The following is a 14,400-nucleotide window of genomic DNA, read 5'->3' as shown; positions in this document are numbered from 1 at the left end:
ATACAACAGCTCACGGATCTTTAAGGCAGAAACAATCAACCCCATGATTTCACTCGCACATACACCAGAAATAAAACGTAGCAGCATCAAGTGATATGGGATTACAATCACATTAATATTTCCTTTTCAAGACTTCAAATGATTTCAATATAAATGAGATAACACTCTAAATAACTGTACATATGGGAACATCAATTCTTTGCTATATTCAAGTATATAAATATTCCCTAAATACATTTGTTTGTAGGACACGGTTTAATAAGCATCCTGACTTAAAACAATACCTGAAAGGCATTTTGGCTACCTCTTAGTGTGAATTCAGTGATATTTTGAAATTCATAATCAATTACATACTTGGATAAAGTTTTTACATCTTTAAAATCTCTTTAAGGCATAAATCCCTTGGAGTTTTGTAAACTGTACATTTTGAACAAAAATCCTTTCTCCTATATCATGAATGTAGAATTTCTACAAAATTACAATAGCTGATACTGACTTGAGTCTGTGGGTCCAAGTATATGATTTCCGACATTCTTCAGATTTAAGGTTTCCCTCTAGAACAGGGGTAGGCAAACTTTTTGACTTGAGGGCCACAATGGGTTCTTAAACTGGACCGGAGGGCCGGAACAAAAGCATGGATGGAGTGTTTGTGTGAACTAATATAAATTCAAAGTAAACATCATTACATAAAAGGGTTCGGTCTTTTTTTTATTTCAATAGTTTTATTCATTTCAAACATTTTAACAAGAAGAATGTAAACACTAATTATTATAATTTGAAACTTCAAAAAATGGAGGAATCATAGCACAATAACATACCTTATATTAAAGATGGAAAAGGCAAAATAAAATTGCCTAACAAAGGAAAGGTACAAAAGCCTTTCAAATTAAACTTAAATATAACAAAATAATTTAAAACTAAAACAAATAGAAAAGAACAAAATGTATGAACAGTAAATTAAACATTTTCTTTAGTGCAACTTCCAAATTATGCCTGGGACGTAGATGTAGATGGCAATGTAGACTGGATTGAAAGGTTTTGGGTCTTTAAAACATCAACTTCAGTGGGAACAGTGTTGTTGGTCTCCTTTTTAGCTAATGCTCTGATACTGTGCTCTCCAGGGGCGTCTCCCTACATCAACACGATAACATGTCTACACATTCCCAGGGTGATGTCGGGGGATGAGTCCACGGGCATTACAAGGAGCCTCTGGAAGATTGAGAAGTTGTTCCTTCTACTGAATGGGCGGATATAAATCTGCCCACTCAGAAGAAGGAGCTGCGGCTGTGTTTCCTGACATTGCCATGTTAACGCTGCTGCTGGTGAAGGAGCGGAGGGGATAGCAAGAGAACCCTCCGCTCTTTTGGCTCCGCGGGCCGGATAGAACAGCCGAACAAGCTGGATCCGGCCCACGGGCCGTAGTTTGCCCACAGCTGCTCTAGAATGAATTCCAATGTGAACAATAAGCTACGGATGCTGATTACTTTAGTACATTGTTTACATTTGTAGTTTCTCCCCAGTGTGAATACTGATGTTGAGTCAGGGTTGCATACTGAGTAAGTTTTCTCACATTCTTTATGACAGCAGAATGTCAATCCAGTAATAATTATCAGATGTTGTATGACATTTAAATGAGATCATACACTTTGACATAATTTGTAAGAACTCATTTTATCATTTTCAATGAAGTTTCAACCACAGAGAAATCTCCGGATGAAAACTTTACATTACTGCCATTTCTTTAGAATGATTCCTGAAATGTTGATTTGAGTTTGACCGCAGGTTAAGGCTTTCTCACATTTTGTAACAGTGTAAGGCGTCCCTCCACTATTAAAATCTCTGATGTGCAGTGAATTGTGAGCTGTGGGTAAAGGCTCCAGCTTATTCTCTACATTTGTTCAGTCTCTCTCTTATGAAGTCTTTCAAATACAATACTACCTGAGTGACTTTTAAAGGCTTTTTTACATTTTTCTTTCCAGTATGAATTCTGTGATGTTCAGTTAAGTACTCACAGATGATCAAGGACTGACGACACAAAGCACATCTGTAAGACTTCTCTCAAGTATGAACACTCTGCTGTATGGTGCAGCAGGCACACTGAAGTAAAGCTTTGTTCCACTTTGTACATGTATAAGGCTTTTCTCCAGTATGAACTCTCTCATGCTTAGTAAGGTATGAGGAGTTTACAAAGGATTTGCCACATTGTCTACATGTATAAGCCTTTTCTCAAGTATGAACTCTCTGATGCTTAATAAGGTTTGAGGGGTAGCGAAAGACTTTGCCACATTCTCTGCATTTATTAGGCTTCTCTGCAGTGTGAACTGTCTGATGTTTACTAAGTTGTGAGTTTCCATCAAAGGCTTTACCACATTCTCTACATTTATAAGGCTTTTCTCCGGTGTGAACTCTCCGATGCTTAGTAAGGTCTGAGGACGATCTATAGGTTTTGCCACACTCTCCACATTTAAAAGGCTTCTCTCCAGTATGAACTCTCTGATGATTGGTAAGGTCTGAGGACCATCTAAAAGCTTTGCCACATTCTCTACATTGATAAGGCTTTTCTCCGGTGTGAACTCTCTGATGATAAGCAAGGTATGAGGAAACTCTAAAGGCTTTTCCACATACTCTACAATGATAAGGTTTCTCTCCAGTATGAACTCTCTGATGGATAATAAGATGTGAGGAACATATAAATGCTTTGCCACATTCTCTACATTGATAAGGCTTCTCTACAGTGTGAACTCTCTGATGATAAGCAAGGTCTGAGGACGATCTACAGGCTTTACCACATTCTGCACATTTATAAGGCTTCTCTCCAGTATGAACACTCTGATGCTTAGTAAGGACTGAGGACCATCTAAACGCTTTGCCACATTCTCTACATCGATAAGGCTTTTCTCCAGTGTGAACTCTCTGATGATAAGCAAGGTGTGAGGATGATCTACAGGCTTTGCCACATTCTCCACATTTATAAGGCTTCTCTCCAGTATGAACTCTCTGATGCTTAATAAAGTCTGAGGACCATCTAAAGGTTTTGCCACATTCTGTACATTGATAAGGCTTTTCTCCGGTGTGAACTCTCTGATGATAAGCAAGGTGTGAGGAAATTCTAAAGGCTTTTCCACATTCTCTACATTGATAAGGTTTCTCTCCAGTATGAATTCTCTGATGATAAGAAAGGTGTGATGTTCTACCGAAGGATTTGCCACATTCTCCACATTTATAAGGCTTCTGGTCAGTGTGAACTTTCTGGTGGATAGTAAGGGTTGATAACGCAGTGAAGGCTTTGCCACATACTCTACATTTATGAGGCTTCTGGCCAATATGAACTCTCTGATGATAAATAAGTTGTGAGGACTGGTTAAAGGCTTTGCCACATTCATTACATTCATAAGGTTTCTCTCCAGTGTGAATTCTCCGATGAATACTAAGGGTTGAGGGCCAGGTAAAGGCTTTGTCACATTCTGAACATATATAAGACTTTTCTCCCATATCATTTCTATGATGTTGAGTATGTCTTGAGGACTGACTAAAGCCTTTTCCATTTTCCCTGAGTTTGTAAAATTTTGCAATAGTATGAATTCTTCCCTTATGTACAATAAGAGATGAATGACATTTAAAGGTTTTGCCACATGCTATACATTTGTAAGGCTTCTCTCCAGTATGAATTTTCTGATTTAGAGTAGAACCTGAAGGCCAATTAGATGTTTTACCAGAATCTTTACATTTAAAAGGTTTTCCTCCATTATGGATTTTTTTCATTTTATTTAGATTGAGTATTTGACTAGGTATTCTATCACAAGGATTCCATTTGTAAGTCTCCTCCCCAGGATGAATATTCTCTTGTTCAGTGTAATTTGAAGACTGCTGAAAAGATTGGACACTTTTACTTCCTTTGTGTGTCTTCTTCTCAATAGGAATAACCTGACATATGTTGTGATTGGAGCTTGGGTCAAAGACTTTTCCATTTTTATAATGTTTCTCTGCAAGCTCGCTTCTCCAATGATGATTAAGATATGACTCTTGCTTAAAGTTTTTCCAATGTTCATACCATTGATAACTTTTGTCTCCATTATATGTACTCTGGTAGTAATAGGAGATAGAAAGTCCTTTAGTGACAGTTATAATTTCATTAAACATGTACACATGTTCCATAACTACCATTTTGTGATACTCATTAAATGAAGATGGTTGTATAAAAAAAGCTTTCCAAATTTATTAAAATTGTGCACAAAAAATAAATACAAAGCATTGTCAGAGGAAGAAAAATGAATCCTTATTTAAAAGATTGCTAAATTTCCCAGCCACCGTGGCTCATTGGTTGAGCTTCGATGTATGAACAAGATGGCTGTGCTTCCATTCCAGGTCAGGTCACAAGCCCAGGTTTCAGGATCGGTCCCCAGTAAGAGGAAAGCAGGAGGCAGCAAAGTAATGACTGTCTCTAATCATTGATGTTTGCCTCTCTCTCCCTCTACCTTCCTATCTAAAATCAATAAAAATATTTTTTTAATAAAAAATAAAATAAAAGCCCTAGCCGCATTGGATCAGTGGACAGAGCATTTCCCTGAGTAATAAACGGTCCCGGGTTCAATTCCAATCCAGGGCACATGCTCAGGTGGCAGGTTTAATCCTCATGGTGGACATGAAGGAGGCAGCCAATCAATGATTCTCTCTTATCATTGGTGTTTCTCTCTCTCCCACTATCTCTCTGAATTTAATAAAAATATACATAAAAGTAATAATAATATTAAGATTCCCAAATTGAGTACATTTAAATTTTATAGGTACATTATAAATATCTACATTTAAGAAACCATTGCATGAAAGCATAATCCCACCCTATATTTTAAACAATTCAAAGGATTATTTACACTGCAGACTATGTGAATTACTAGTTTTTCCAGATTTCCTTTCCAAGAATGCATAACAGTAAAAAGTTGTTTTCAATATTCACGTGCAGAAACACACTGATCTGCCAATGGAACTGACTTTAAAATCGGAGGTTTCGCCCTAACCGGTTTGGCTCAGTGGATAGAGCGTAGGCCTGCGGACTGAAGGGTCCCAGGTTTGATTCCGGTCAAGGGCATGTACCTTGGTTGCGGGCACATCCCCAGTAGGGGGGGTGCAGGAGGCAACTGATTGATGTTTCTCTCTCATCGGTGTTTCTAATTCTCTATCCCTGTCCCTTCCTCTCTGTAAAAAAACAAATAAATTTTTTAAATAAATAAATAAATAAATAAATAAATAAATCGTAGGTTGCCCAAATGCATACTACACTTGAACTATATAGGTAACAACAATTTTATTATGATAGCTGTTCCACATTAGTTTTGTTTATATTAATTCCCTCTCTTCTCATCACACTCTTCTGAAATTCCAAGGCTTTCATTAAGTGTACATTATCAAAGTGACAACTTTGATATCTTACCAGTATTTTTTCAGAGAATAAATCTTGTATTCTGGACTTTGGCATAAAGACCTGGTTACCTTCAGAGGAAATAGCTGAAAGAAAATAAATTTTCAGTTTTGACATTCACGAGAGTGTGCGTTGAAATTACCAGCAACTATAGGCCAAATGATTTTTGAGTATTCCAAGAGCCAGTGAAGGATTCATCAAAAGCTCAATATAGGTACCATGAGGAAAATTCACATCAAGGAGGGACAAAGAGTAGCTCACATTTGCCAATGATACCTGCTCAAACCCCCTGGCACACAATGGCCATATTATAAAAACACTCCCAATTCCCAGTTTCTTCACTGGAGAGAAAGAGAGAGAGAGAGATGAGGGAAGTGCATGTTCAATGATCTCCCTGTTTTGAAGCATCCTGAATAACAAGCATCTGTTGTGCATGACACAGAGTGTGAACAGAATGGCAGTAAAGGGTGTGAGTGCCCTGCAGTGGCTGCTACAAAGAAACAATGAGAAATTGTTTGAGCACCACAAAGACTGAGCTACTGAAGATGAATATCAACCCTGAAAATATATCATGTGCCTGAGAAGAAAACAGAGAACATATCCAACTTGGAAATTAAGCAGACAATGGAACCAATATTAGAGACACTGAAAGCAGTGTTGACCGACAGTAGAATTTGTTCCATTGATGGTTATTATTTATTTCTTCCAATAGAAAGCCTGTACAAAAGCCTGCTATTTTACAATTCATAAATCTACACAAAAGATATCAAGTTATGATAAAGAAAGAAAGAAAAGTATACCATCGGGAAAACAACATAAATATAATCAAACTGGCAATACATTAATGGAAATATATTAATTATCTCAAAAAGAATGGCAGAGGATAAACCAAGATGGCGGCATAGGTAAGCACCTAAACTGCTGCCTCGCACAATTTCAAAACTACAACTAAAAGACAGAACGGACACCATCCAGAACCACAGGAAAGCTGGCTGAGTGGAAATTCTACAACTAGAAGGAAAGAGAAAAGCTCACAGAGAATTGGAGGTACGGCAAAGGGTCTTTGTGCATGCAGAGAGGAAAGGTGGCTGAGAGCCTGGCTGACTTTCTCTGGCAGGAGGGGGAAGGAAGCCCCCGACTGCACTGAACCCCAGTTCCGGGCGAAACCCCGTGGATCCAGGCTCATACAGGGGAGTCTGCACTGTCAGGTAGAGAGAAAGGCACTCGGAGACCCGGGGGAGCCACGGTGGGCAGGAGTCTGGAGGCACGCACGCCAGTGTGCACATAGACTGTGGAGGTTGCCACAGGCTTTCCCTAGCAGAAGGGAGTCGGAAGCTCCTGACTGCACTGAGCCCCAGTTCTGACTGCACTGAGCCCCAGTTCCAGGCGAGCCCCTGGGGACCCACGCTCCTGCGGGGGGAATCTGGACTCTCGGGCTGAGACTCGGGAGCCGGTGAAGGCAGAGGTCTGGGGGGGCGCGCGCGGAAGGGCAAGGCTGACAGGAAGCCAAGACTGTCTGCTCCGCCCTGAGACTCCACCCCATCCAAGCTGAGCACAGAGGCTTTTGCAATTTGGCAAGTCTAATCCTATAAGGCTATCTCCAGCACCAAACTTTTCCCAGTGACTGAAATAAAAAATATTATACAGAGACCCAACAACAGACTAGAGGAACACAAAAATCAAGTCAAAGAATTGAAATACAAAGAAGCAAAAAACACTCAACCAAAAAAGCAAAAAGAAAAAAAAATCCAAAAAGTTGAAGATAGTGTAAGAAGCTTATGGGACAACTTCAAGCGTACCAACATCAGAATTATGGGGGTGCCAGAAGAAGAGAGAGAGCAAGATACTGAAAACCTATTTGAAGAAATAATGACCGAAAACTTCCCCGACTTGGTTAAAGAAATAGACTTACAAGTCCAGGAAGCGCAGAACTGTAAAAAGGAATCCAAAGAGGACCACACCAAGACACATCATAATTAAAATGCCAAGGGCAAAAGACAAAGAGAGAATCTTGAAAGCAGCAAGAGAAAAACAGTTAGTTACCTACAAGGGAGCACCCATACGATTGTCACCTGATTTCTCAACAGAAACTATGCAGGCCAGAAGGGAGTGGCAAGAAATATACAAAGTGATGAATAGCAAGAACCTACAACCAAGATTACTCTACCCAGCAAAGCTATCATTCAGAATTGAAGGTCAGATAAAGAGCTTCACAGACAAGAAATAGCTAAAGGAGTTCTTCATTGCCAAACCAGTATTATATGAAATGCTGAGCCCTAACCGGTTTGGCTCAGTGGATAGAGCGTCGGCCTGCAGACTCAAGGGTCCCAGGTTCGATTCCGGTCAAGGGCATGTACCTTGGTTGCAGGCACATACCCGGTGGGGAGTGTGCAGGAGGCAGCTGATCGATGTTTCTCTCTCATCGATGTTTCTAACTCTCTATCCCTCTCCCTTCCTCTCTGTAAAAAATCAATAAAATATATTTTAAAAAAAAGAAAAGAAATGCTGAAATGTATTCTTAAAGTAGAGGAAGAAGAAAAAAAACAAAGATAAAAATTATGAACAAAAAATACATACCTATCAACAAGTGAACCTAAAAATCAAGTGAATTAAAAACCTGAGGAACAGAATAATCTGTTGAATATAATACAATCAGGGGCATAGAAAGGGAGTAGACTGATAATTCTCAGGGGGAAAAGGGTATGGGGGGGTTCAGGAAGAGACTGGACAAAAATCATACACCTATGGATGAGGACAGTGGGGGGGAGGTAAGGGCAGAAGGTGGAGACAAGAGTGGGGGGGGTTGCGAGATAATTGGGGGATAAGGACATACATGTAATACCTTAATCAATAAAGAAATTTTAGCCCTAACCTATTTAGCTCAGTGGATAGAGCGTCGGCCTTTGGACTAAAGGGTCCCAGGTTCGATTCCGGACAAGGGCATTTACCTTGGTTGTGGGCACATCCCCAGTAGGGGGTGTGCAGGAGGCAGCTGATCAATGTTTCTCTCTCATCGATGTTTCCAACTCTTTATCCCTCTCCCTTCCTCTCTGTAAAAAAAATATAGGATATATATCTTTTAAAAATCCGTTTTTAAAAATAAAGAAATTTAAAAAATAGTAATAAAAGAAAATGAAGTGTGAATTTTGATAGAGGCTTTGCCATTTCCAATCCAGGTTGTCCTCTGGTCAGAAGACATGGTAGAATAGATTATTCTAGAAAATGATTTTCTAAAGCATTATTTTTCTGGTAGTACCTTAATTAGTGTACACAACATCTAATGTGTGCAAACACTGACTTCCTAATTCACATACAACACAAAGCCTTTCTTTTCTATTCCAAGGACCCCAATTTGTTCCTATTTTAAAAAAATATATATTTTTATTGCTTTCAGAGAGGAAGTGAGAGGGAGAGAAGAGTGTAACATCAACGATGAGAATCATTGATAGGATATCTCCTGCACGCCCCCTACTTGGGAGCAAGCCAGCAACCCTGGCATTGGCCCTTGACCAGAATCAAACCTGGGATCTTTCAGTCTGCAGACCGGTGCTCTCTCCACTGAGCCAAACCAGCTAGGGCCCAATTTGTTCCTCAAGAACAAGAATCTACCATAGAAAGCAGAAGCCCCTAGAGATGTTAAAATAATAAAGGAAACAAAACCCTGTGGGTGGAGTAGGAACTGGGAAGGAAGTCATCCTCACCCACGGAGGCCAGGTTGCTGTAGTTCTCCAACATCACATCCAGGTACAAGTTCCGCTGAGCTGGGTCCAGGCATTCCCACTCCTCCTGAGAGAAATCTATGGCCACATCTGTGAAGGTCAACGGTCCCTGAAAGAAAAGACATAGTTCCTAAGAGGCCACCAGAAGTGTTCATAATGTCACCCAACATGAAAACAGTGTTAGGAGAAGAAATTTTGACTGAGGGGGTATCCTGAATTATCCAGTAAGAACACTTTGCCCCAGTAACATTCTCTGATATGTTTTCTAACACTGACACATGAGGTTGACACATGTCCACAAATCCATAGTACAGATTTTACTTTACAGGAAAATAAACTTTGAAATTAAAGCGTGGACACAGGCATATGGATTTCTGAGTGCTGTGTTTGCATCGTTCAGGGTTAGTGGTGTATATTTCTCAGCAGGAAATGTCATGCTGAGTTGGAAGCATATGAACTTCTTCTCAAGTGTAAAGCAGACCACAAGGAAATGAACTTCTGTAAAAATATAGATTCTGATCTAGGTTCTGAGATGTGGCCTGTATTTCCACAAGCGTAACAAGCTCACTTTTACTTGTAATGTCAATGTTTTCGATCCATGTGCCATACTTCTGAATACAGAGAAAGTGAAAACACATAAAATATTCATACAGAACTTTGAACTAAAGTGTTTGTTAATGGAATCAGTGCTCCTGGAATAGGACACATAGGAACCACAATCCTAGTTGGAAATTTACTAGGAGTAATCCTAGAATAGGATTATTCTGCCTGGTCCAGCTGGTGTGGTTCACTGTTCCGTGCTAACCCATGCACCAAGAGGTCACTGATTCAATTCCCAGTCTGGGATCAAACACGTTGCAGGCTCAATCGCCAGTGTGAGGTGTGCAGGAGGCAGCCGGTCAATGATTCTCTCTCGTCATTTACATTTTTATCTCTCTCTACCTCTCTCTTCCTCTCTGAAATCTATACAAATATACTTGAAAAAGAAAACAAAAAACAAAGAAAAAATACCTGAAATAATGTTAACAGTTTAGGCACAGAGACACATTTTACAATTATGAAATCAAGATGGTTTAGTGACTGGGTAAATCTCATGAATCTATTTGTGTAAGATCCCCTTTGTGTTTTATAAACACAATACGGATAGAAACTTAATGATATAAAACAAGTTAGACCTACTGTTTGAGGTTATAAATCCTCCGCGGGGGAGATATATTCCATTGATTTTTCAAGAGTGGAAGGCAGGGAGATAGAGGGAAAAAAAGGAAATGGAGAGTGAGTGAGAGAGAGAGAAAGAGACATCAATTTGAAGAGAGACAGAGACACATGGATTGGCTGCCTACCACAGGTACACAGGAGCTACTTGCCCTGGACCAGGAATCAAACCCTCCACCACTGATCCACACCAGCCTGGGGTAACTAATTTTTCTTACTAGTACATTTCTATCAAAAATTGTATGTATTATTAGTAGAGAGATATATTGTAGGGATATTAGAGATGGCTGCCTTCCAAATTTGATCTGTCCCAAAAGGGACATTTTGAGTAGTTGAAAATCACTAATTAAAGATGGGAATGCTTCCTGACCTGGGGAGGGTGACAAAATGAATACAGACAAGGCTCTGGCACAAAGGAGGGAATTATAACCCAGCCAGTGGGGCTGAAATGTAGAGGGTTGACCTATGAACCAGGAGGGCAGGCTTAGATTCCTGGTCAGGGCACATGCTAGGATTCAGACTCCATACCCCTTGCAGGGTGGGGTGCAGGAGGCAGCTGATCCATGATTCTCCAACCTAATTGATGTTTCTATCTCTGTGTTCCTCTCCTTTCCATTCTGAAATCAATAAAAACATATTTCAAAATAGAGATAAGAAAAGAGAAGAAAAACACACAGAAAAAGAGAGAAATATAGAAACTGCTGACATTGACTATAATGAATAAAGTAATTAAATAAGGAAAGAAAAACAACCTGCAAAGTCAAGGACATCAGAAATAGAGAGATAAATCACCAGATGTTAGAGGAAAACGAACTTAGCCTCTGACAGAGGACACATCTTTTACCTGAGAAGCAGCCATGTGGTTCTGGTCCTGATGGGGTCTGGGTTACTTTCTCAGATGATAATATGTTGAGAAGTCACAGAATGTGCCTTCAAATGTGACTGCACAGCCTGTCAATCAGCTCCCCTCACACTCAGTCAGAAGAACCTGGAAATGGGGAAAAGGCCACCCCTCCTGTCCTTGTTCACAGGAGAGTCAGGAACAATGAGCTCCTACATGGAGACCACACTGGGAGGGGTTTTATTTCGTTTTTATGTGTCTCTCCTCCCAAAGACATCCACAAACTCCTACAGAAATGAGAACGTGAGCTGCTGTCCTGACCCCACAAATCAAACAGAGCACCCCCTTACCTCCCCTGAACAAAGCCTACTCCCCACTCTCACAAAGACATATTCCAAGCCTCCTACTAATCCCTGTCCTCACCTTCCCATCACCTGGAGCCCCTCAGTAACCAATGATGCCCCACCCAGAGCAGCTGTCCACCTCCATGGGGGAAAGGGCACCTGAGGGCATTTCTTAAAGCTCCTCAGGGGATCTGAGAAGACCCAGAGGATTTATCTCAGGATGTTTTTAAATAATAAATTAAGTGTCACACATAGAAAAAGTAAATCCATGGAAGTAACACACACATACACACACAAACAAAACACCACAGCAACAAAGGTAAGGCTTCTAATATTCCTTGAAAAAGCACCAGGTGGTGACAGACACAGGTCACCTCCTCTTTGCCATCCCAGGAAATGACAAGGGATCGATGACCAACAGACAAGTCTCTCCCCTCTGAGTGACTACGGGTTGCAATTGGAAGCAAATTATTATAAAACTAGTGGCCCAGTGCACAAAATTTGCGCCATGTTAAAAGGAGATTAATTAGAGGAAATAATTTAATATTGCTATTTGCCCTTTCTCTATAATAGAAGTGTCAGAGATGAAAGAAAATTAGTAAAATGTATATAAAAACCTTCCTCCTGTCAGAGTCTGGGGCGCACCACGGGACCCAGAGTCAAGTCCCTGCCCCATTCATGTGGGCCTCAGACCCAGCTGCACCCCCCGCTGCGCAAAACTTGGCAACATGCAAACTGACCATCAGTCCACAGTACCCACCAGCAAATCAGGAGAGATTATGCAAATTAGAAGGACAAAGATGGCTGCGCCCAGCTGCTCAGGTGGGGAGTGGCTCCTGAAATGAGAGGGAGGGCGGGGTGAAGGAATCTACAGGAGTGGCACTCCAGCCTCATGGAAGAGTAAGACTGCAGACTAAGGAGTCTGAAGCAAAGATGAAAATGGCAGACTCTGGCCAGAGTGAAGGCCTGGGTCCCGGGTGCAGGAGGAAAACCGGTGCGGGAAGCCAAGGGAAGGAAGGCCTATTGCACAAATCTCTTCCTGCAACAGACCTCTAGTGTGTGTGTGTGTGTGTATGTTATATATAAGTGTTCAGAGATCATAATAATCTGGCCACTCAGTGTGTGTATATATGTAAGTATACACACACAGATACACGCACACACATAAAGTGAGGAGCCAATATATCACACCTTAACCATCCACACCCTATAAGCTCACCTCTCACCCAGAGCAGGGTTCCCCTCCTCCCACGACTATGTATTTCTGTCTATGGATCTGTCTGTGTCTCCCTGTTCCCTTTCTCTCCACTGCGGTCCTTTCCTGTGTCCCGCCCACCCCCCCACTCCCCCCACCCCCGCCCCCTGCTCTTTCCCCCCTTTTCTCTCTGTCTGTCCCTACACCTGGACCATGAACCTCCTGAAACCTATTTCCCTTCAGGTGCTCTTTCTCCTGGTCTCTGATTGCTCCCATCTCCACACACGTCTGCGTCTTTCCCTCCCCACGCCCGTGGCCCCTAGCTGCCTGTTACAGTCTCTCCTGCTCCCCACAGCTGGCTGACTCCGTGCTGCTTCCCCCTCTGCCCCCTCATCCCTGAGCCCCCCTTTCTGTCCCTGCACTCGCTCCCCCAACCCTTCTCCTCTGAACCAGTGTCTCTGTCTGACCTGCCTCCTCCTGTGTGGCCCCCACTTCTGCTCACCAGGACCCTCTCCCTCTCAGCTCCCCCTCCTCTCTCTGGGCTCCCCCTCCTCTCTCTGGGCTCCCCCTCCTCCTTATTTCCCCACTTCCTTCCTCCTCAGGCTCCTTTCCCGAGTTACCCCCTCACTCCTACCGTCACCGTCCAGTCCCTCCCACACCCCCTATGGGCCCCTCTCTGTGGGCCCCTCACTGCCCTTTCTGCCTCCCACGTGTCTGTCTCTCTCACTCCCTCTCCTGACCCCCCCAGCCCGGTTCCCCGCCCCCCGCAGTCACCGCTCCCACAAAGCCCCTCCCTGCGGGCAGGTCACCTCTTATGGGGGCACCGCGTTCTTCCCCCTGAGCCCCACCCCATGGGAACTGTGCTCCCCTAGCATTCAGACCCCTTATTAATGGGGGTGGGCCTAGGAAGGCGGGGAGCAGACCCCCAGGCCGGGGAGCCATCCGGGCTCTTTGGGCGGAAAGCGCCGGGCGGGGGGAGGGGCGCAAAGGGCGGGAACCCACTGACCCAGACTTTCAGCCCCGCGGGGAGGACCGGCGGCCCCGGGAATGGTTTTCACCAGGAAAACCGCGCGGCAGGCGGTGGCCCACAGCCAAAGGCGGACAGACCGCGGGCCGGGGCCTCAGTTTCCGCCCAAAGGAACGCGGCGCCTCCACTGCGCAGCCTCCCGGGACGCGGACTCACCGCCGTGAGGGGCTCCGGGGCGGGGACCTCAACAAGGACTTCAGCGCCTGCAGCGCCCCTCAGCCTTCCCTGCTGGGAGGAGGACGGAGAGCAGCAGCTTTAAAGCACAAACACCTCCTCAGGGGGAACCGCCACCTTCCTCTCCACAGCCGCTTCAGCGTCTGCAAGAAACTGCGCATGCTCCTCCCTGCGGGATGGGCGGGGCCAGAGCCTGAGCTGAGTGACTCCGCGGTGGGGGAGGGGCCAGGCCTGTGCAGGGACAGAGGGAGGGAGGGCGGGGCAGGACCAAGGGGGCAGCCCTGGTTCCCTCACCTCCTCCCACAGGGACAGCCCTTCCTGGTGGAGTTCCCACGTCATTGTTGGGGGTTTGGCTGGAGACGCGGCTGTGAAAGGATTCACAAGGGAGAGAAGAGACAGGAGCAGAGAGAGGGCGTTTATTTTACTTCTTTAAAGGGAGGAAAGGGCCAGGTGCCCTTTGATGGCACAA

At 43.4% G+C, this 14,400-nt stretch overlaps 1 protein-coding gene across 3 annotated transcripts; it reads right to left on the bottom strand.

The window, feature by feature from the left end:
- Nucleotides 1-685: 685 nt before the first annotated feature.
- LOC308235206 (uncharacterized protein) lies at nucleotides 686-14,090 on the bottom strand. Of its 3 annotated transcripts, XM_080643986.1 has the most exons (7): nucleotides 13,914-14,076; nucleotides 12,296-12,371; nucleotides 11,195-11,338; nucleotides 10,315-10,967; nucleotides 9,118-9,244; nucleotides 5,429-5,502; nucleotides 715-4,083 (listed from the first exon to the last, which is right to left on the bottom strand). In XM_080643986.1, the coding sequence occupies exons 5-7, from the start codon at nucleotides 9,149-9,151 to the stop codon at nucleotides 2,227-2,229; spliced, it is 1,965 nt and encodes a 654-aa protein (XP_080500112.1). In that variant the 5' UTR covers nucleotides 9,152-9,244; nucleotides 10,315-10,967; nucleotides 11,195-11,338; nucleotides 12,296-12,371; nucleotides 13,914-14,076; the 3' UTR covers nucleotides 715-2,226. The 3 variants fall into 3 exon arrangements, with proteins under 3 accessions (XP_080500111.1, XP_080500112.1, XP_080500110.1); XM_080643984.1 differs by lacking the exon at nucleotides 10,315-10,967 and having other exon boundaries at nucleotides 13,914-14,090; XM_080643985.1 differs by lacking the exons at nucleotides 10,315-10,967; nucleotides 12,296-12,371 and having other exon boundaries at nucleotides 686-4,083; nucleotides 13,914-14,078.
- Nucleotides 14,091-14,400: the final 310 nt, after the last annotated feature.

Source organism: Plecotus auritus, assembly GCF_963455305.1.
Source record: "Plecotus auritus genome assembly, chromosome: 10".
NCBI classification, from domain to species: Eukaryota; Metazoa; Chordata; class Mammalia; order Chiroptera; family Vespertilionidae; genus Plecotus; species Plecotus auritus.
Note: the sequence above shows the minus strand (reverse complement) of the source record. Positions and strands in the feature narration are given on the sequence as shown.